This window comes from Rhodnius prolixus, unplaced genomic scaffold (genome assembly GCF_049639745.1).
Source record: "Rhodnius prolixus isolate KJV_2025 unplaced genomic scaffold, Rpr scaffold_1, whole genome shotgun sequence".
In the NCBI taxonomy this organism is placed as follows: domain Eukaryota; kingdom Metazoa; phylum Arthropoda; class Insecta; order Hemiptera; family Reduviidae; genus Rhodnius; species Rhodnius prolixus.
The window spans coordinates 2,323,066-2,347,700 of record NW_027411581.1 but is presented as its reverse complement, the minus strand read 5'-3'; the positions used below and the strand labels follow the sequence as shown (position 1 = coordinate 2,347,700).

The 24,635-nt window shown below is 36.4% G+C and overlaps 1 protein-coding gene across 4 annotated transcripts in view; it reads left to right on the top strand.

The window, feature by feature from the left end:
- The window catches only part of LOC141450536 (microtubule-associated protein Jupiter-like), a 180,146-nt gene that overhangs the window by 123,296 nt on the left and 32,215 nt on the right, over positions 1-24,635 (top strand). The window contains exon 1 of one of the 4 annotated variants that reach the window (XM_074121261.1): positions 13,421-13,723. The exons of the other annotated variants lie outside the window; for them this stretch is intronic. Coding sequence (XP_073977362.1) covers positions 13,662-13,723 — 62 coding nt within the window. The 5' untranslated portion in view covers positions 13,421-13,661. Of the gene's footprint in view, positions 1-13,420; positions 13,724-24,635 lie in introns of those variants that run through there. 4 annotated transcript variants of the gene reach the window in all.

The following is a 24,635-nucleotide window of genomic DNA, read 5'->3' as shown; positions in this document are numbered from 1 at the left end:
ATAATTTAATAAGTTTCGAGGGTCATTCTGTAATTATTCAGACAAATAGCTGAACATTAAAAATGGTTTATTAAATTAATACAATTTTTTTTATTATTTTTCCATTTATCTCCTTCTTATCCTCCCAGCGAAGAATTCTTCATCTGGATTGATCTCGAAGCCAGTTTTGTTCTTCTTTTCTTTAATTCTTCGCTTGACGCAAAGCTTCTTCCTTCGGACCAAATAGGTAGAAATCCAAAGACGCATAAGGGGCTGCAAAGAGGATGAAGTAGGAGCTCCCCAACCCACATTTTGCACAAGAGTTTCTAGCGTCAGTAATGCTGTACGTGGTCTTGTAGAAGAAGCACACCTTTTCTCAGCCTTCCTGGACATTCAGTGCGGGCAAAGAGACTTTGTTCTGAATCTTGCTGGCGAGGCTGATGACAGTGCGTTGCTTCTCCAAAAAAAAAAAATCAGCCCTCGGTCTAAAAGTCAGCCCTAGGATTCTGGTATGATAATTCCATATTCTGGAGCACTGATCCAAAATAAATAACAGGTAGGGTAAACGTTTTTACCTTGTTTTCTGACCAAGACTACAATTGAACTAACTCTATAATAATATTTGAAATAAATCACCTGCAGGGATAAAGCGAGCTGATAGAGTTCAAAGATAACGTACTCTCAGAGATAAGTAATCTAGGCTGGTGTATAATGATGCTGTATGACCTCCAAAATAAGAAGAGTTAACTGCCGAAGAGAGGAAGTTAAGTGAGAGAAGTTGTAGGAACTTGATATCAGTGGCAGGGTAATCACAGCACATTCTTCAGTCTGTAACCTTTCTTTCCTTTAACCCCTGCATTATAACCTCTCTTTGATCATGCAGCCTACTAAACGTATTTTTCACACTTATAAGGGGATCCTCAGTAAAAGTACAGAATTTCTATTTTGAGACTTTTTTTTTCGCTCGCGTTTTGTAACTCGGAATTTTAGCAAACTTCACTGTATCCTCACTAGTACTAAATATATGTTTGGCTCTCAATTTATCACCACCCTTTCAGTGATATTGTCACCACCCTTTTAGTGATGTTTCACCACCCTTTCAGTCATGTTATGACCCTTTCAGTGAGGTTATCACCACCCTTTCAGTCATGTTATGACCCTTTCAGTGAGGTTATCACCACCCTTTCAGTCATGTTATCATGACCCTTTCAGTGAGGTTATCACCACCCTTTCAGTGATTTTGACACCACCCTTTCAGTGATATTGTCACCACCCATTCAGTGAGGTTATCACCACCCTTTCAATGAGGTTATCACCACCCTTTCAGTGATGTTGTCACCACCCTTTCAGTAATATTGTCACCACCTTTCAGTAATATTGTCACTACCCTTTCAGTGAGGTTAACACCACCCTTTCAATGATATTGTCACCACCCTTTCAGTAATATTGTCACAACCCAGAATTTTCTGCAAAAATGTATCAAATAAAACAAATAATTTTAAAATTGATAAGAGCGATAACTTTTCCGGTGCAATCAGGTAAATCAAGTTTAAAACAAAGCTCGTATCGTGAACATTTCAAAAAAACTAAAAAAACATTTGTGCCACTTCCGCCCAGCTGACTTTTGTTGATAAACTTTTTTTCGTAAACCAATAGTATTAATTTTTAAAAAAAAGACAAGATTTTCAATTTGAACACTGCCATTTGTTGGTTTTTTGATTTATATTGGCCAACCATCAGATTGACTGATGCATCAAGAACAAACGATCTTACATAGTTAAAAAAACGACGGTTTCAAATACGCGCACTTCCGGTGAAATCGTCAATTGTACCAAAGTCTGCACCAATTACAAATTAGTGGATAGATGTGTGCGCAGTGATTGAAATGTGGGATGGATATAGTTTCTTAAAGAGAATTTGAAAGGTTTTTAAATCCAGTTATGGTTCAATTACTACTTCCTTCCTTCAATAAACATTACAATAATTTGTTTATACCAATCATTTTCGTTTTTGCATCGACTGCCTTGGGGTTAACTTATTTTTATTATTTATAAATAATCATCCATCCTATCAGTAAACTATATTTTCAATTGCCAATTTCTCCAAACCACAAAATCGAAACTTTTTAAATCAGTTAACCAGGTTACAATCTCCATAAATATTGGTTAGTGTTTTTATATCACTTTCTTTGGTCAATTGGTTTCCATTTCAGTTCACATTCAAAGAAAAGTAATGCTCAATCATATGTTAATATTTTCTTACCAAATTATATACTGATTATGGGCGGCCATTATATCAGTCTGAATTCGTGTTCATTATTGATTGGTGATTGATTATTATTGATTGGTGATTGGTTAAAGATTTAATCTTGGTCCTATCTAGCTATCTATTTTAGTAACGAGTCTGTTTACAAAATTACTTTGTGGACTTAATTTAATTGGCAGTTACTTTGTGAAAGTAAAAGAGTTTTTATCGTAATAAAAAGAAAAGAAATTTAATTTTAAATAAATTAGAAAACAAAATGGCACCACTTCCACAGCTTCCGTTTACCTTTAGTAGAGAGGAAATTGTATATTCGCCGGAAATACTCTTTTAGAAATACGCTGAATGTGGCTATAAATGCTCAGAGTGTTCCCACGTTATGATAGGTGGCCGCCAGTCAAGTGGACTAGACTTTTAAAGGTCTTGCCCACCTCGCTCCAGCAGTATCTTTCATAAGTCTAGACTACGGCCGAAGTTCACCCAAAGAAGTTCCAGGAAATGTTCTTCTGAATTCGTATCGATCCGAGACCCACAAAGCTAAAGGTGTATTGCGGTACTAGGCTATATTCCTAGTCTATATCTTTATTAGTTAATGTGAGAAATTTGTAGAAAAGTATGTTTGCTAGTCGCCAAGGTAGCCGAGCGGTTAGAGGCTAGACCCGCAAAGCTAAGATGTATTGCGGTACTAGGCTATATTCCCAGTCTATACCTTTAATGGTTAATATGAGATATTTATAGTAATGTATGTTTGCTAGCTGCCACGAATAGCCGAGCGGTTAGAGGCTAGACCCGCAAAGCTAAGATGTATTGAGGTACTAGGCTATACTCCCAGTCTATACCTTTAATGGTTAATATGAGAAATTTATAGTAAAGTATGTTTGCTAGTCGCTTCCGTCCACGACACCTAATTTGGCAGTTGGAAGTAAACTGCGCCTGAAAATATATGCATTACTTTGCTTTAAGTTAAAGAAGCGTTTTGTAACAAGACAAACTGGTTCGTAAAATACAAGAGATACTTTGTTGAAATCTGTGGAACCGGAAGGAAGGATTTTTGAATTAATGTTTTATAAGTCATTAATGAAATGAACGTAAAGTCCATACCTGACAATGTTATCTCTGGGGCTTACTGTACGAAAGCATTAACATAAACCGCCTAACAAATTACAATTATTGTAAACAATAATATTTACATACTTAAAACAATTAAAGTGAGAGGTAATTGTGTACAGCTGTTAACTTATTCCAAGGTCAGCTAGCATATCACATTACTAATGTCCATGTTGTCTTACTGCGTCATCACTAGACATTGTGTAATTTATTAAACGTCATTTACTGTGAAGTCCATTCATAGTTTTTGGGAACCATGTCTGTACAGTGTTTACCATATTGTTGGAGGGAGGGGGTAACTGTGTTTCTTTAGTTTAAAAGTCTTTTATCTTGGAACTCTCCTCTCAGACTTCCGGCCCCATTTTAAAATATATCTAGTCCGTCATTAGATACACTGGAGCCCAACTTCTTGCCTAGTAGCTCTTTGTCTAACAATCTTTTCATTTAATATTAGATAACAACAGTAGTAGAGTTCAAGATCGCAATACTGAGAATCGAAAAATCGATTGTTATCGACGGTTAGCTATCGATGTCTGCGTCGGAACGATTACTGGTCTTTGAACCCTCTTTATGATATTTAAAAGAATTTAGAAGGCTGAGAAAATCATTTTTTATTTAAACCCCACAATAAATTTGTAGCTATATATTGGTACACGTGGGGGCCTATTGGAGTTTATATTTATATCAGCTGAAAGTAGGTTAAAGCAGGTGTCAAGAAACAGGAAGGAAGGTTATTTTTACATTAGTTTCTCCAGCTCAGCTGATTTTACTTTCGTTTTATTAATATATATACATATATATATATTAATGTGGTATATGTGGTATATATATATATATATATATATATATATATATATATATATATATATATACATATATACCACGCAGAAGTTCGTTCACTTCATCTACCTGAAAAGAAAGAACATTTCTAAATTAAAATGCAGCATAAGGTGCTGTTGACTTCTTTGCAGCTACTGCCAGCTTCCGCCGAAAATAATCAGCGAAAATATCCGTTTCGAGATTTACAGGGTGGTATTTTTGCAACTAGATCTCTGCGTAATCACCATAGTCATCATCAGGTGCTTATCAGCTGATAGCTAGAGATGGGTACTGATTAAAAAACAATCTAATTAATTAATTTTTTAAAATTTTTTTATCAGAATTTAATGAACCATGTTGGTGACTCACTAGACCTACGTAAGACCATCTTATACTCTCATTTCAGGAGGTGTTAAATAAGGTTTTCTAAACTTCCACTTTTGGACATTTTAAGGTTTTACTATCTCTAAGTATTTTATTATTAAATTTCTAACCAAACTTCCACGAAGAAAGGAAATCAGTACACCGGAAGTGCAATTTCAAAGAAAGGCTTTTCCTGTAATTTACTGTGAATTTGCCAAACGACATTCATTTGAAGCTAATCTAATGGCGTACTTAAGCTTAAATGTCAGCTTGGCTTGTAGATTTTTCTTAATTAATAGTTTGGTTCAGTGGCAATGTGTCGCATTCTATCAAAATTATTATTAAATTGATCTCTTTTTTTTTTTCTTATGCAATTCTAAGTTACAAGAAAATTCAATTATATTCGTAAATTATGGTAAGAAAAAGTCATGTGAGTATTCCTACGAGATTCTTTTCTTGAGAAAGTAAAGTGAAACTATTCGAATATTGGCGAAAACTATTCGAAAACGATCTTGAAAATTTCGAAAGATTTTTTTTTTCGAATAATATGTTAGCATTTTATCTCCAATATATACGTAAGATTAGTTGTAGCTACGTATATGTATTTATTGCTTATAAAGACTTGGTCTTATTGCAAGAGTTTGATTTATACATTAAAGACTTAGTCTAAACATAATTACACAATTTTTTGAACAAAAAAATAAATAAAACTTACAAAAACAGAAGTTATAACAAAAATAAGAACTCTTTTTATCAAAACTGAGAAATATTATTAACAGAAAATCAGTACAATTACTGAAATAATCGAGTTTCGTCTGAGTAGAAATCAGAATAATTATAATAGACATCAACAAATTTAGAACATCAATATTCGATTATTCCGAATAAAAGGTCTTAAGGAAATTGTGTCATTCATCGTCCTAACAGACAGGAAATAACAATTTCAATTCATGTTTTGTATACATAAAGTCATGCCAAATCGCCAATTGTCATTCATAATGCGTATTACATTACAACTGGACTCCTTTATATTGTTTAAAGCTTATTGATTGGCTGAAATGCTGAACGACAACGGTGGCCCTTGGATATTACCTTCCGCTGCTGGTTATAATAGTTTTGTATTGGTCGAGAGAGTGTGTGTGTATATGTGTGCGCGCGCTGGAGGTAGAGAATGGTAATGCTCACTTAGCATTGTGTTCGGGATCCCGTTAGCGAACGCCTTCCATTAGTTACGGGCCTGGAGTTTTTTGGAGCTGGAGTAAAAGTTCCAGAGCCTTCATGTCTTCACCACCAATCTCAGCCAGCACTGGAGGGTGGAGGTGGGGGGTCAGATTGAGAGAGCTTCTACGTGATTGTATTAACATAACAGCTTCTTCTCTAATCCCCTCTAAAGACGAAAGAATATGAGTTCATCTTAGTCGGCAAATTATTCTTTCAAAATGGTAGATTTGAATATTCCTGGTGTAAATATGTTAATTCTGATTTGCTCTTACTGAAACAGGAAGAGCAGCAAATTTTATATTTTGTGTTTTGGCAGGAAATGAGGTAATTTAAAAAAGGGATTTTTGCAATGAATGCTCAAGTGTTTTAGTCTTACCGTCTCTCTTATAACCTGGATAACATAATCGTAAGGCGCCACGTGAGCCGAGAAGTTATAGGCTAGACCCGCAATGCTTAGATGTATTGCGGTACTAGGCTATATTTTCAGTCTATACCTTTAGTGTTTAATATGGGAAATTTATAGTAAAGTATGTTTGCTAGGCGCCACGATAGCCGAACGGTTAGTAGCTAGACCCGCAATGCTAAGATGTATTAAGGTACTAGGCTATATTCCCAGTCTGTACCTTTAATGGTTAATAAAAGAAATTTACAGTAAAGTATGTTAGCTAGTCGCCTCCGTCCACGACACCTAATTGGTAGTTGGACGTTAAACCCCGTCTGATAAAATAGGCGATTACTTTACTTTTTAATACTGAAGACATGTACTGTTTAGTAAACATTGTAATTTTCAAGAGAACTAATGACGCAAACTGTAGTTAGAGGATGTCTAGAGAGTGTTCATTTATCAGTTCAAACAATACATTTAGTTACGAGGTTTTTCCACGATCTGGACAATGTTCGTCCTCTATATTTGAAGGTACTGGTTTCCAACCTACAAACCGATGGATTACTGAGTTACTTCCATTTGCTGGTGGCACGGTCCATTGGTTTCTCAGAGTGTTTCGCTCACCTTTACAAACATTTAGTTAACGCTCATGGTTCTAACGAGTTTAGTGTACACGTCATACTCATTGGCGGAAAAAATGGGTAGTTTTGCTGCTGTCCGTCTTCAAGGTCATCTCTTGGTTGTTATTAATATCTTCTGCTTCTGATTGTCCGTTTCTTCGAGGGAATATTTATCATTCATTACATTACGGCCAACTTTAGGTGGCTACAAAACTTTCATATTGAATGTTTTCAAATGTCATCAAATTTTAAGCCTTTGTATCTCTCTACCTATTGTTCTGATTAAAATGAAATCTTTACCGAATTGTAGAGAAAAGTATTCTCTATAACTGATACGAATAGCATTGTTCTAGTGGTAATAGTTATTGAGATATAGAAGGGTAAAATTTAAAGGTTTTCAGAATGGTTCAAATTTCAATGCCTAATATCTCTATTCCTATTGTTCCGATTTTAATGAAATCTTTACCGAATTGTAGAGAAAAGTATTCTCTATAACTGATATAAATAGCATTGTTCTAGTGGTAATAGTTATTGAGATATAGAAGGTTCAAATTTCATGGTTTTGCAAAAGCTTCAAATTTCAATGCCTAATATCTTTATTACTGTTGTTCCGATTACAATGAAATCTTTACCGAATTGTAGAGAAAAGTATTCTCTATAACTGATATGAATAGCATTGTTCTAGCGGTAATAGTTATTGAGATATTGAAGGGTAAAGTTTAAAGGTTTTTAGAATGGTTCTAATTTTAATGCCTAATATCTCTATTCCTATTGTTCCGATTTTAATGAAATCTTTACCGAATTGTAGAGAAAAGTATTCTCTACGACTGATATAAATAGCATTGTTCTAGTGGTAATAGTTATAGGGATATAGAAGGTTAAAGTTTCATGGTTTTGCAAATGGTTCAAATTTCATTGCCTAATATCTCTATTCCTATTGTTCCGATTTTAATGAAATCTTTACCGAATTGTAGAGAAAAGTATTCTCTACGACTGATATAAATAGCATTGTTCTAGTGGTAATAGTTATAGGGATATAGAAGGTTAAAGTATCATGGTTTTGTAAATGGTTCAAATTTCATTGCCTAATATCTCTATTCCTATTGTTCCGATTTTAATGAAATCTTTACCGAATTGTAGAGAAAAGTATTCTCTACGACTGATATAAATAGCATTGTTCTAGTGGTAATAGTTATAGGGATATAGAAGGTTAAAGTATCATGGTTTTGTAAATGGTTCAAATTTCATTGCCTAATATCTCTATTCCTATTGTTCCGATTTTAATGAAATCTTTACCTAATATTAGAGTAATGTTAGCTCTGTAACTGGTTTTTATTACGCGAATTGAATATTCAATTTTTGTTTTAAATTATTGATTCATATTTAACCAACTCTTACTTTGTCTTTTTCTATTTTAGTGTGCATGTGTGTGTGATTAGAGAGAATAAGTTGCATAATAGAGATCAATCACTAAAATAATTTAGAATAGAATTAAAATGTAGTGCTTAGTTATTATGGGAATGTAATTTACATTTTATCATTATTATAATAAAAAATTATTTTTGGTCTGTGACATCTAATAAATTCTAAAAAATATTAATGAAAAGTTAATGCTGTAAAACTGCTTAAATGATATCAATGATTTATTAATGAAATAATTGGTATTTGCTGATGATGTACCTTTTAGCGTTTATCAACTTTTGTACTTAACTTTTTAAAACTATAAGTTTTAGTTAGGGTGTTAAGTGTTTAAGTGATGAACTTTTTTGGGTCCGTACTTAACTGCTTGATGGAAACGCCCTCTGACGGTAGTGATTTGAATAGAATTTTCCATTTTTAAAGTTTGTAGACTTACTTCAGTCAGAGTTTTGTAGACAATGGGGTGGTTTTTCGTGGAAAATGTGGAAACTGCATTGACCGCTAATTGTCCGTAAAGAAAAGTTTGGTTACCTATTTCAAGTTTAAGCTACCATGTTTTTTTTTTATTATTATTATTTTCGTCCTAGATGGTTACAGACACCAAAAAAAATAGATTTTTTTTTAACTTTTTATATCTGACAACAAATTTACTTTCATGGTGATAATTACATCAAAAGAAAAGGGGGTTTTATAAGTGAGTTTGGTGACGTATTTGAAGAAGAAAGTTTTCTTTATTTATTAGCCTGAAACGACCTAGACCCTACAGCTAGGAGCTAGTTTATATTTGGCTCACCAGTATTGAACATTGGGTGTAATATAACTTGAGTTGGAATACAGCGGGGACCCTACGTGAAGGGCAATCATATAACCTAGCAGCAGGAATTGTGATTGATCTGGCAGCTTTCCCATTGCGGGAACTATGTCCAATGATTTGTCGGGTTTGTCTTCGACCAAAAAAGAAGAGAAAAATAGAAACTAACGCTAATTACAAAGATTCAGAGTTAATTCGCCATTAATGTCCAGGCTTTAGCTTGGAATCTGTGTAATTCACTTCCAGCCTAACTTAGCAGGCATTCTTCTAATCTCCTCCACCTCCACTAGCTAGTTTGTTGTCCTTGGCCTTCTAAATAGCCGTGAAAGTGTATTTAACAGAGCCTTTAATGGTCTAAACGAGCAAAAAATTATTTATTCTTACGTAATATTAAATACTAAATATAAAATATAAGCAATAGTTGAACAAAGATGCACCTTGAAACTTGCCAAATTGTTTTCAGCATGAGGTTGGTACCACTGCATTTCCTGGATTGGGAGAATCGTGTATTTGGTATTGATTTTTTATTAAAATTTATTTAATGTGTAGAATTCTTTGGCGAGAGCCATTTTCGAATCCGTATGTTGAAGATTTCGAACTTATATTCGAAACTTTTCCCCCACTATCATTTAATGGTAACGTGTGGTTTAAATAGTAATAATATTAATTAATTGTATTAAAATAAAAAGTCCAAGTTTGAGGAAAATCGATTAGCGGAAGTGGTACTACATTTGGAAGCATTTAAGCAAGTATTCTCTCCAGACGTTAAGGGTTGCAATTAGGAGCCTAAGATAGCAAGATAGGTGAGGGTATGGCGTAGAGGAATGTTCGACGTAATTTAAAAGACAATCAGCTAGACCACAAGGTGTGGCTTCTCTTCTCCCACTCCTCGAACTCCTGATAGATATTTGAAATAAATACTAATAATGGATGTAGAAAAGTTAAAAACAACCCAAACTGTAGACTGAGGATGGGCTGTGGCCGGGCCATTATCTTGGCACATCCTCTACCTTGAGGCATACTCTCACCTAGTCTAGTTCGTCATTTCCAGGGTGGCGCCTTGGGAACAGCCCCCTTTCTCACCATGGCTGATGACATCCTTTCTACTACAGTATCGCATCATAAATCTTCTCCAGGATTATTTCTTGTCTTCTTATCTCTTTGTGGCACTCTCTCTGCAGATCCATCTGAATACAAGTTTTCGTCGTCGTTTATGCGTGCACTACATGAAAGGAATATCCTCTCGAAGGTGAGAGACATAACACATACCAAGTTCGACCTGTGGACAAAAAAATTATATTATAAAAGAGGGTTAAAAGAATTATTGTTGCTAATGTTCAGAGGTTGAAGATATGAAGGCTCCACGATAGCCGAGCGGTTAGAGGCTAGACCCGCAATGCTAAGATGTATTGCGGTACTAGGCTATATTCCCAGTCTGTACCTTTAATGGTTAATATGAGAAATTTACAAGTAAAGTATGTTTGCTAGTCGCCTCTGTCCACGACATCTAATTTGGTAGTTGGACGTAAAGCCTGCCTGAAACAATAGGCAATTACTTTACTCTACTTACACTCCAACTATGAGTTTTACTCGATGGGGGTAGGGGTTCTTAGAGTGACTTGATTGGCCTGATGTACGGCTTTACAAAACTAGATAATAATTAGTCAGAATGTTTTCTTTAATTTGAGCTACAATCGACGCATTGGCGCTATAAGTAACAATGATAACCGTGAACAGAGTTAGAAGTGAACGAGTGGAGAAGTTTTCCAGTGATTACACTCCAAAACACTGGACTATTAGTCACCCTTTTCGCTAGAGAGGAGATCAAGAGGCCAACTGTCTTTAAAGACGTCTAGTCAGGACAGTCAAGAAGAGTTCTAAAAGAAAGATTAGGTTAATTGAAGTACGAAGGTTTTGGGCGATTTGGTTGATAAAAGGAATGTTAAGATCTGAATGTAAAGTCCGGTAAGAGACGTGAAGAGGAGCGTTTACTGTGGATCGAAGTATTTTAGATGGTAGAGATTGAATTCTTTGGAGATTGGTGCGTTTGGTTTGAACTCCACAGCTCTATTCTCTGCGGCCAGATAGGTTTTAAAATAGTAGTATAAATTAGTCTTTTGTTGTCTAGGTTACAGTTTAGATCTACTCTTCTAAATTGTCAAAAGCGTCTGCTTAGTTCCGTTTAGTGAGGTGAGGGGAAGTCAGAATTTAAAAAAAAAAAAATTATTTAAAACTTGTATGAGTTAGATTAATCGTGGTAAGAGGAATTCGTGTGAGTGTCCACAACAGACAGCCTCGTGGTCTTCCCCGACTTAGCAAATCATCCTTGAGGATGAAGAAGGAGAGATAGACTTCTCATGCCACAAAGGCTGTACGATGTTGAGCAAGAGACCTCCAGGAATAGAGGAGTTCAGGTCCGGGTGCTCTCCACAGTCCTGTAACAGCTAGAAGGTTCCACAGCATATTAGATATTATACCTTACTTAGCCAAGTATTAGTAAACTATACTAATTATGGACGATCATCTACGGTTGTTTGTTATTATTCATTCCCATCCTTTTATTAATGTTACATTTCCGGATCCGACATTTCGGCATTTGTTTTACATACCGTTTTAATTTGCAGATTTTTTTTTTTTTCTAAAGGAGGGGGATTTCCGTTAGAATAAATTAAAAGCGATGCAATTAATACTTATTAAATTTATGTTAATTATTTTACACTTTATTGGTTTAAAAGAAAAAAATGGTAATTACTGACCGAAATCTCCAGCTTATGCAGGACATATATACGTTACATTTATCTTTTGATGATTTTTTTATGGAGAATTAATAAAAGAAAATTTTTTGTGAGCGTGGGGAAATAGAGCACGCTGGGAAAGCGCTCTAAGGAAGTAGTTGCATCGTAGCAAATTTTGGATCTGTGTTTTTTACCGGAAATCCATCTAGTTCCTTGATTTTTTTTGTTCACAAGAGAAGTGATGTATTACGTCACACAATGTGTCCACACAAAATGTACGTCCGTTAACAGTTTATGTCGTTAATTTTTGATTACAATATAGTCTACCAGAGAGGTTTCACTGCCGGGAAGACAGTTTATCTTTAGACGACTTGGATTGGAAGCAGTCCAGACTTGTGGGTACCCTAGTATCTCAAGTAGGTAGCGTTGTTCCCTCTAGTTGTAAATGTCAACCACAGCCTTAATCCTGGCTAGTTTTCGATGTATAGGTTAGACAGAGAGTGGAGTATTAGTGGCAAGACTTTTTTGTACCTCGTTTTCCTTCCTTGCTAATATTGCATTTTCTCTTACTTGTAATTAGGAAGATCAACGGAGTCGTATGCAATTTTTTATTGTTTTTCCACCGGAAATAGAGTTTTGAGGTTCCACACAGAATTTGAGAGCAATACCCAGAATCGTGGTTAGTAGTGCTTTAAGTCGTAGCCCCAAAGTGGCACTAGGAGGGGGAAAGCTTATCCTTCGAATGCTCTGAATAGAATTTCCGAGAAAAAAAAAATCCCAAAAATTAAAAATGGATTCTGTCAAGAAGCACTTCCGGTTAGATTAGATTAGGGCGGCCTCATGGCCTACGCCGCTGCGACCCCTTTGGATTTATTGTGGCTCCCCGAACTTTAGAGCTCACCCTCCAGACCTGTCGTTTTAATCAGACTCTTAATTCTGGGAGAGCGACTCCTGGGTAAAGCTAGCTCACAGGCCTCGGTTTTCACCTCCCCCGAGAAGTACACTTCCTTAGCCCCAGACAAGCCCCTCACACAGACACAACACGTGCAGAGTGCCGTGTCCTCCTCCTCCTCTTCCTGACAGAACCTACAAAGGCTAGCCATCCGCCAGGTGCCTACACGATGAATGTGTTTGCTGAGCCTGCAGTGGCCTGGTTAATAGGCCTACAATCATCCTTATCATCATCCACGGCCTTGACGCATTAATTCTGCAGCCTCAGCCTCGGCGAATAGCATCTAATGAACTCCTTCGCCTGTCGCTGCCCAGTGGTGTTGAGCTCCTGAGACCTACTCTGCACCCATAAGTACTTCCGGTTAGTTAATTTTTTGACTGAAAAGTTGTAGAACGAATATCAATTTTTTTTTTTAAGTTTTTTTCTGGTATTTTTCCTTCTATTTTTTTAGACACTCAGACAGATAGACACGTTTTTGTAAAGACCAATTTTTCCCTTATCGAGAGAGCTTTAAAAAACGTGTAGCTCTAGCCCAAACTCTAGAAAACTAGAAATTCCCTCAGAAAGAAAAATAGGAATAAAATTAAAATTTAATAGGCAAAATAAATCTGTACGATTTGTTTAAAAAAAAGACATGGGTTCCCGATAGAGGTAAGCAGATCAGTGAAGACGGCGAAGCGGAGTAAGCGCAGGAGGAGGGGTCGCTGGAAGAGGGGAGGGATACGCGGTGGTATATAAGGCTGGAAGTGGGCCTTGCATGTGTATCGCCGCCGCATCGCCAGTGCTCCCAGTGTTGTCAGCGAACTCGTCAGTGTTGCCGCTTTTATTTCCTCTTTAAACATTTTTATTTCCCTCCCCCGCGGTAAAAAAAAAGTTAGCAAATAAAATACGTAATTTTTTAATTTTTATTTTTCCCAAATTTTTTTTTTTGGTTTGTTTTGTTTTTCTTTTAACTTTTCGTACGCGCGGGATTTTTCCACCACCAATAATGGCTACTTACGCAGCTTACAGACATATCGAATTGGACAAAGTTGGCTATGGCAAAAAGAGGTAATCTTGTGTCTTTCTATTTATTATCTTAGCAAAACTTTCCTCAGAATCAGCTGTTTCTATTTCCTCTTCCTGGAAGTGGTTGCCTTTGATTAGAATTATTGATTATTGTCCAGTATTTCACCGGAAATACACGTTAAGAGTTGCCCATGCATGGGAAGGTTACGCTTTTCCATGAAATTGCTCCCTCAGTTAAAGATCAATGAAAATGCGAGTTTACCGGAAGGAATTTTAGCGAAAAGCAGCCAGTTGGACCTCACTAATCTAACTCACTCAGTTCTTTTAGATTTTCTGGAAAATGTTGCTAATAATTTTCTTTAATAGTTTGTGCTCACTTGTAGACATTTAATTTTCATTTTAAACATTTTCCCTTAAAACAGCCCTTAGAGTTTGGTAGGGCTCCCCCGTACAGCGACATTTCAGGTGTCACTCTCACCGAGGTTTAAATGTCCTCAACCCTTACGTACCCTTTTTTAGCCTGAATGGATTAAGGACTGTTGCAGAAAAAGTAAGGGCCATAGAACTGAGAATATCCGTCCAACAGTCCAATTATCTCAAGAACTTGGCGTAGCAATTCAGCGCTTTCAGTGTTCTGCTCTGTGGTCTATAATAATTAACAATAACTCTTCCCCCCCCCCCATTTCTTTACAAAAAGCAGATATCGTGCCCATGGTTTGTTGCCTTCTTCTTCTTCTTCTTTCCAAGGTCACATACGTGAATCGCGTATTCTGTTCGCAAATATTATCACGTTGCCCTCTGTAGATTTTGTTATTCTCTATCTTTTTTTCTGTAGTGTTATAAGAAATTAATAAAAATTTCATAGCTTTGACCTAAATTAAGTATGTATAAGCATAACAGGGTCAGAAATGTATTCCACAATATGATTTATTTATTTGTATTTATTGATTTCATCAACCTGAAATATTTTCTGTGCTTTTTTCTTAAATTGATTGATGTAAGTTTATAGCCTATAGTGTTTTTGCATAGAAATATAATAATTGTAACCATTTAACCAATTAGAGTGGTTCACTATTATTGTAGAATAATTAAAAAAATATTTTTTTATAATTATATACAAAAAAACACCTAATTTTTTTTTAGCTATGGTACTAACTCGAAGTTGATGTAAGATTTCTAATTATATATGAATTATTATATAATAACTCAAATTAAAAGCATATTATTTTATAACATTCAACAAATTACTTAAAATGCAATTTTACGAAGGTTATTATTGGTTTAAAATAAAAAAAATATAGCGGGTTATTTATTATTAAGGCTTTATAAGGGTAGGGGGTCTTATAAAACGCCAGAAAGGGGAAGAGCCAAATTGGGAACAATTTTGGCGTGCAGCGTTTAAATTTACTGAATCCCAGAAAATAATTAATTTCAGCAGATACATTAATTTAAATAATATGGAATTATTTACAGTGTTTTTTTTTATTTGTTATGAGTATTATTTAAAATGGCAACTTAGAATCTATACTATAATGATTTCGTACGATTTATAAGCCTATTTTTTGGCATAATGCCAGAATCGCGTACTCCTGCCTCAAAAATATCACATGCAACACACTCGAGCAAGGCTGGTTAGCATAATCCTACATTGTCTATTTCCATATTCTATAAAATGGAGACAAGTGTCTATATACTGTTATACTAACCAGCCTTACCTGGATGCGTTGCGTTTGAATGAATAGTGGCAATACCACTATGTCAGTTTTTTTCTATGACACGCTTTCACGGGAAATATCGGTTTTTCAGGTCCCCTTGAGTCTGGAAAAGTGATTTTCTTTTTTAAAAAAGAAAATTAGCACGCCTTTGTTGTGCACTCAAGCTTACAAAAAAAGTGGAAAAAGTGTAGTAAGCTCAACATTATTTGGACCCGCTTTTCCTTACCCATCACCGGAAATACCATTTTACCAAATAGATTTTCTTGAAAATGGCTTCATGATTTTTCTTCATAAATTTCAAAAAAAAATGGAGTTTGGGTAGAGTGAGTTTAAAAAAAACCTTGTTCACATATGCGACTGGTTCGAAACTAAGAAATGTGGTTGCCACATTCATAGCTGCTACAAGTGAAATTTTTTATTGGTGAGGATATGGAGTTGTTTCGAATTTGGTTCCGGCAAATCTCTGGCTTTCACAGATTTTCCAAGAAAAATATTTGCTAGATTTTAAATTGTAGTTTGTCGGGCGGGCTGCCACTTTTGGCGAACTGCATGTCTCACTGCAGTAAAGTGTAAAGTTCTACCATTCTATCTATAACATTGTTGCTAATATTTGTAACTATAAAATGTTGGATTAGAATTGTTAGTTTCGTGGAATTTGCAAGTTTTGCAGTGATAGTTTTACGGAATGAATTGATTTAAAGCGATAAATAACTATTAAAAACAATAAATAAATAAATATACATTTAAAAAATAAAAATTAAATTAATAAATAAAACAAAATAAATAATAAATAAAAAATTAAATAATTAAGATAAACAAAGGGACAAGAGAGAAGCATTTTAATAGAAGATACAAATAAATAAATGTTATTTCAAAGACGAAAAATAAAGTAAGATCAGCTGATTAAATTAAAAAAATAAAAACAGCTGATTGTATCTATTAAAGGAAATTCATTTATAAATTCCATGCAATTTAATGATAATTTAGTCAGGTCTGTGTGTGTTTAGTCCTTTGTGAGCTTTCGAAAGAAGATAATGAAATATACAAATTTGAAATATACGAGAATTGTATAGGGGTAGGTTGTGTGCAGTGTATATATATAGACACACTAACACACGTACAGAAATAAAAATAAGTTCAAAGTGATACTTTAAGCGCGTGTTCTGGTTGAGTTTTAACGGTACTTCACTGGCATTCTCAGTCTGTGTTTGTGTCGGTGAGTGTGTGTCTATAAATGTGATACGAGCATATCTGTTTGTACGTCGGTCTGCCTTCACTCGTTATCACCGCGTCATTTCTACTACATCAGTCTTTCCTTTCTAGCTCGGCTTTGCTTCGAAATGTAGGACATATTTCTCTGGTTTTGTTCTCTCTTTAACTACCAATTAAATTAAAAAAAGAAACTTTGTGAAATGATTACAAAAGGGTTGTCATTTTAAAAGGGTCAGCTTAACTGTTAACCTTTCAATAATTAAAATTGTTTATTCTACTTTATTTCCAAAGCACGACCTTTTAAAGCTCGATCAGAACCGAAGATACCTAAAAAGATCGAGGTTGGCCAATGTTGAAAGCTCATTCAAAAAAAGTAAAGTAATTGCCTATTTTGTCAGGCAGGCTTTACATCCAACTACCAAATTAGGTGTCGTGGACGGAGGCGACTAACAAACATACTTTACTATAAATTTCTCATATTAACCATTAAATGTATAGTTTGGGAATATAGCCTAGTACCGCAATACATCTTAGCATTGCGGGTCTAGCCTCTAACCGCTCGGCTATCGTGGCGTCTGAAAGCTCATTAAAGAATGCTTGATTACTACGAGCACTGAAACCACAGATCAGAACTGGATGACCCAATCTTGGCAGAGGAAGGTTTCCGACTATAAAGAAGTAAGCCAGAGAAGGGCAGCCTGGCTTCTGAATCCAGCGCCCTACTCCTGGGCTTATCCTCCATTATATCATCTTCATCTCACCTTAACTCCTTTTTTTTTTTTGCATCATAAATATTATTAGGAAAGTTGATACTCGGGAAGGGCAGATTTCCAAGCAAAGGGTCATTCTGATGGTTTATGGCCAGTTTATGAATGTAAGTAGGGCGGAAAAGCCTCCCAGTGTAGCCAACTTACTGTGTAGCCCTGTCTAACCTCCTCTCCAGGAGGCAGTGTCGGTGTGTCTGTGTGTTAGAGCAGTAGTTGAGCAAGTATGCAGACAGTGGCTGACTCTACCACACTATTGACTTAACAACTCCTCTCCATTTTCCTCCCGCTTGCCCGCCCCCTACTCGGAGGCGGCAGATAACAATGCTACTCACTGGCGTAGACAAGTGGAAAGTTTTGATTTGTTCCAAACTACCATCGTGATTTTCACTGCCATCTGTTTCTATGGCTATAAATATTGTTCTATTATAGGTGGTGGGATGAGGAGCAAGATTGATTGCAGGGGAATTCTGGTACTGCTTGGGTTTAGTGGAAAATCCGGTGACTATGCAGGGGCTTTTTCTTTTTCGATTTTCTTACATTTAGAAGGAGGACGTATTGCGATCATTGAGTTTTACCTGTAATCACGTTTGAGGTTCTCAAATTCAAAAAGTGGTTTTCAGAAAATGGCTCCTTCTACAATTTTCACAAAGCTTGAATCGATTTAAGTACAACGTTTAAGTGGCAACCCTGAGCGTTATAATGAGAGGAAGTGATGGGAACGTTCACACATCCGTTTTTTACTTAAATTTCCCTTAATTCTGACTGGGTGGGTGAAAGTTATGATTTCCTGCACCTGTTCTCAAATCGTGCATCTCTCATCGTGCCCAGCAAGGTGATCACGGCCATCACGATTTATATCTTCAGCTCGGCTTTTCTGTTACCCCTCCACCCCCTGACGTAACAGAAACAACAGATTTCCGATCATGTTTTTTTTTTTTTTAACCATTAGTTCGTGGTCTTGTTTTTTCAGACTTTTCTTCTTGTTTTTTCGTAGTGTTATTCTCTGTAGAGGAAAATTTCACCTATTTTTGAGAAAATCTGCACCAGGAACTCGCATATCTTGTATGAGCTGGATAAAAGGAAATCAAATTTGTTCTTAACAGTAAACACTAGTTTGGATCGCTGCATTAGTTCGTTCGACTTTAATTCGTTGGTTAATCTGGCAGCAGGGAGCTCATCAAATCACAAGAAGTAGTGAGTAAAGTAATTGCCTATTATTTCAGGCCGGCTTTACGTCCAACTACCAAATTAGGTGTCGTAGACGGAGGCGACTAGCAAACATACTTTACTATAAATTTCTCACATTAACCATTAAAGGTATAGACTGGGAATATAGCCTAGTACCGCAATACATCTTAGCTTTGCGGGTCTAGCATCTAACCGTTCGGCTATCGTGGCGACTAGCAAACATACTTTACTGTAAATTTCTCATATTAACCATTAAAGGTATAAACTGGGAATATAGCCTAGTACCGCAATACATCTTAGCATTGCGGGTCTAGCCTCTAACCGCTCGGCTACCGTGGCGACTAGCAAACATCTGAGCAAGATTTCCGGAGAACCCAATAAATCGGCATATGCTGCTGTATTATAAACCACTGGATACTTCGACCACAGGATTCGGTGGAACCTATAGAGATCATTAAGTGGGATGCTGCGCCAAATCTGAACCATAATGGTATCCAAATTAAATTCATGGTTTCCGTTACCCAGTTAGGCGGGACTAGTAAGAAAGAAAATGGCGAAGCTTCTAGTCATAATGCTGCATTTAGGCAAGTGCACGATTCAAGTACGCGGTTAAGTGCTTGTCTATTAAGCATTTTATAGGAACCTATAAAACGGAAATAGATGGAAACAGCTGGCCGAGCTTGCAACAGTGTCCCACCATCGGTCTCGTGAATTCATCATGTAGGTTTTTGCCTGTTTGGCCAAAACTTTTGATGAGCGTATACTCGACAAAGAGATCAATATCACGAATCTGTGCGAGCAAGCACGATTGTAGAGATAGCTGGACACCATGGCAACCCTCTTACAGATAAGCGTTACCTAGCTAGAGAAAATTCCAATACAAAAACCAGAAAAATAATTAGCCTTAAAGGAAAAAAATCATACAAGTGTACAAACAGATCAGAATTGGTTTTCTTTATATTGTGGAAAAGTGAAGTAAGAGCCAGTCGTCCAGTAGAGTACCTCCGGTGAGGAAGTTCACAAGCGCTTCTTCACTGCTTCACTGATCGCATTCATCACAACCGCATTATAACTGTAGTCTGGGTGAATAACACCGGCCATCTATATTCCCTTTCATTGTACCGCGCCATTTTATTCATATTATCAAAATCTCTCGCATAATTTCCGCTTCGATCACAGGAAAGGTGCTCATCAATCGCGATATTGTTTTTTTTTTCCAAATTTGGAATTTTTACTTGCAATAGTTTTGAGGTTTACTGCATTAAGCCCAGGAAGTGCTAACGAATGATTTGCAGCAGTGAAAAAGATAATCCCCCCACTTGATTACATCCTCACTGGAGAAATCGTTAGAATCAAATCTGAGGCCACTTCCTCCTTGACACGGAGAAAGTACATATAAAAAAAGGAAGTTAACTCTCCAATAGAACATTGTACATTATGTGGTACTTCATAAACTGGGGCTTAACAACAGTAATACTGGTGGTAATAATTGAACAAAGGGACAGATACAATACGTATCGGAAGTAGGCAACCACACTGATTTCCGGGACAGTATTTAGGGAGCAGTAGAACAAAAGAGGTGTGGTTTTTGTATAATACATGATATCCGTCGCCTACCACTATTCAGGATGTGTGCGTAAAGTATTATCCTGAAGGAACCACAGGGTAGCTGCAGGAAGAAGATCGTCCCACTTTCTCTTACCGTAATGCCCAATATCTTGTTCACGTGGGCAGTAACTGCTCCAGAAATGTCTTAAAAGGAAATGTTCCTGGAAAGAATGGAAGTTGTAAACTTATAAATGAGGAGCCAATATTTAGTGAGTTCAGTTGAAATACAATAGTTTATTTAGAGGAAGGCATCGGTACTTGGAGGGGTGCTCAGAGACTTGTGCACTTCCTGCTTTGCCATTTCCGGCAAACTTGAGAGTTCTAGTCAAATCCGAATCGAATTTTACCGCGAAAATGTTGCAAATAGCAAAGAGTTACTTCCGGTTTAGTAGCCATCTTTTTAACTCGTAATTTCAGCGCCATATTAACTCCCATGTGATTTTAAATATAAGTGATTAAATATGGTTCTCTAAAAGAAAAGTCTTATTCCATTTAAGAAAAATCGGTTGTAGGATTCTATCAAGAAAATCAAGAAAACTATCAATATTTGAATCCTGTGAAAACTAAATTTTGGGAAATTTTCAGTAAAATCGCAAAGTGTAAGAGAAAATAAGCTAAAGCGATTTTCCTGTCCGTGGGAGTTTATTTTGCCCTGAAGCGAACAAACCAGCCAGCCAGCCAGCCAGACATTGCACGTAGGTTTGCGTGCAGAGTCCACGTGGATATTGATCTATTTTTACACGTGTCTCTCTACTATTTACAGTTTTTTGGCACTAGGTGCGTCTTTTTTTTTTTTTTTTGCTTCCGCTTTCAGTCTTTTTTTAGTTGTCTGAAATGGAGGAGGAGGAGGAGGTGGGAGCTCGTATTACTTCCTTCCTGTAATTATCTTCAAATTTTTTTTTAATTTTCTCTTTCTCAGAAAGAGAAAGTTTTTCTTTTAAGAGAAAGATCTTTAAGAATTGGTTTCTTATCATTGTGGATAAATAATTGCTGTTTCTGTGAGTATGTGTGTTCACCGCCAATAAGAAATCGATATTGCTGAAGGAAGTCGTATGTTGTATACTATAGTTACGTACCTAGAATTTCACATAAGATAGGTCATTTAAAAAATTGTAGTAAAAATCAATTTTCTTAGAAAAATCTGTAGATTAGAATGGACTTGCAACTGATGACGTAGTAGTCATTGCGTAATAATAACAATTCAATGAGTGTACGAATTTTATGGGTAATCTTTAAAGCTTTTATTTGGGAAAAAGCCAGTCAGTAAAATAGTATTTCCGGTTTAGGAATACGATCGCTTTGTGTGTACAGAAACGTTAAAATAAAAATGCAAGTTTTCGAACTAAAAAGTTCCCCAAAACGTGTAGCATATTCAGGCACATTGTCGAAAATCTGATACCATAATATCGATGAACGTTTCCTTGTGAAAGATTTAATATATAAGTCTGCTGTAAGAGCTACTTTGTTTAAGAACAGAGAAGAATATTACTCGGTAATCCGGGTACTAAACTCGGTGAAGTGTGGTAATGCTTTCCTGATCAAATTTAAATAAAAAAAAAACACCTGAACAAAGATATAGAGCTCCTGTCTGCCTTGGAGTAAGAGACTATACAGGTCTGTAAGTATCAGGATACTAGCGAGGGGAGATTAATAAGGGAAGGTTGGTTTCCAACCTAAGCTGGCGAGTACGTTGACCCTGTCACAGTGGCTTACTGTCACTGGCGTAGCTCCTCCACCCCCCCTCTCACTCTGGGTCAGGCGATCTCTCATTCTTTCTCCGTCGGTACACTGGAATAGAAACCCTCTCAGTTCTTCTGCAGCTCAAGTGAGTGTGTTTATTTTAACTTGATCCACTTTAAGGGGATCGGCTGTACGGGGGAGACCATCTCTCTCTGACTAGTACGTGGTCCACACATGGGAGGTGGAGAAGCGTCTCCTCAGCCAACTTTAAATCTTTAATTTTTTTTTAAAAATAGTTTTATCGCTAGCTATAATCAATTTTTATACTAATATAGTGACTATAGTGTCCTGACTATTCAAATGCTAGTCCCAAAACTATGAAAATATCCCGATTTGGCTCATTTACAAAATGGAAATGCATGAAGACACTTCCGACAGCTTAAAAGATTTCTTAGACAACATATCAGAACTCATTCTGGACAATAAACAACTTATTTATGTAAGTGTATTAAAGGCTGTCTAGAGATACGGCATCGAACTGTGCTTCTTGTGCGTTTCAACCTCCAAAGAATCCCAGTCCTTGCAGTCTGAAATTCTTCTCTCCATAATTGTGGCTCCTTTCAGACCATTCACTCGGACTGGAACATTTCTTTCGTCACATAAAGTGCTCAACTCAAACCCGTTACAGAAAATGAAATCTCATCACAATCCACTGCTACTTCCAGGTAACCCTGCCAGACTGACGTCTTAAAAGACACCCTGGTCTCGTGATCTCCTCTCTGACTTGGAAGTAAATAGAAGTGAAATGAAGTTGAGGTGTTACCATTGGCTAACTTCTCCACTTTGAGTGTGTTAGTGAACAATGCTATATACTTGTTGCTTGGTGCTTAATGTGATGCGCTTATTGTCACACTGAATAAAGAGTAAAAAAGAAAAATATATTGTTACGATCGGAACAAGAGGAAGTGAAAACAATAAACACAAAATTCTACTTTGCGAAATGTTGAAGAACATGTTGGGGAAAAAACAAGCGGAAGAAGAGTGGGAATGATAAAGTTCAATGGAGCGAATCATCTATAGTTCTCTAGGAGGAGGCTTGGTCGGTATGGGGTATTGTTGCTCGCCACAATAAACAACATTAGAACAGGAGATGACTGTAATGGCGGCCCTGAAAGTAAGGCCTGATAGAAGAAGTAACAGACTGTAAACTTTGACAGTATAATGGCTGAGTTGCAGATAGTGTTCTTTTGTTCGGTCCGCGGCGAGAAGTCACTTGGATATCACCATGTCACGATAGTTCTTTACTTTGTCCAACAAAATCAAGAAGAAAAGAGAAAAAGGAGAATACTGTTAAGCACCAATTTACATGGGGTGCTAAAGCAAAAAGAAAAAAAAACCGTGCGATCTTACAGCTCTCCAAGTTAATACTACGGTGCTTTGACTCATCATGTTTGCATCTATTTTATTCTTATTTTTTTAATCTTTTTTTTAAATTAACGGTACTGGAAGATTGGTCCAGCCATTTCTTCTGAAATCTTTAGCTATCCTTTTTGCAGATTAACATCACGAAATGCTCCCCACCTTGGTGCATGGTATTGGAACATACTCCAGGAATGCAAGTTTGCATGCCTCTCTATATATGTATATATCCTGTTTATTTCGTCTTCACCTTCTTCCTTGAATCTTTACACCATGCCGTCCTGGTATCTCAAGTTGTGAATATCATTTTCACAAAAAAAAAAATCTTACCCTGTCATTGTTTTAGATATCACGCGATCTAGTTATCTCTCTGATCTTTTTTAAATATCAACGTTCCAGGTATTTTGGGGGAATTTGCATCTCATTCGTACGTACATAGCCTAACCCACACAGCATCATCCTTAATTCACTGATCGATCCAGGCTCTGCAAGCCAGCTGTTCATTGCACACATACCTTGTGAAACGATAGCAACCGGTCACCACCAAATTTGGATCTCTATCTTCAGGTTAGGTTAGGCATGATTGTAGTTTGAATAAAATTCATAAAATTAAAGTAATAATAATAGTAATAATGTTAAGGCAGAAGATTATTTAGATTTAGGAATGGATTTTCCTGTGGGGGAAGAGTTTAGTAGTAATGTAAAAAAGTAATGCCTATTTTTTCAGGCAGGCTTTACATCCAACTACCAAATTAGTTGTCGTGGACGGAGGCAACTATCAAACATACTTGACTATAAATTTTGTCATATTAACCATTAAAGGTGTAGACTGGGAATATAGCCTAGTACCGCAATACATCTTAGCTTTGCGGGACTAGCCCCTAACCGCTCGGCTATTGTGGCGAATAGCAAACATACTTTACTGTAAATTTCTCATATTAACCATTAAAGGTATAGACCGGGGAATATAGCCTAGTACCGCAATACATCTTAGCTTTGCGGGTCTAGACTCTAACCGCTCGGCTATCGTGGGGCCTGGTAAGAGTTTAATAAGTTTGCTGTAAAACTATTTTTTGAACGGAAATATATAGAATTTTGACCGTCATCTTAATTAGATAAGAGGTAGAATAACTCTTATCTTTCGATTACCGCCTTTTCTGATGAAGACCCCTTCGGCTTTTGTTTGAAATCGAGTTTCTTTGAAATTGAATTTAAGGGAGGGGTTTCTATGACGGTATGTGGTTCTCAAATGACTTTTGTTTTACTATGCAAGCAAACGGACATTGTGTAGTAATTCGTAGTTTTACAGGAAATTAGTCGTATTAAGTTTGTGTACGGTCTCAAGAACTGATGAAGATATCTTAT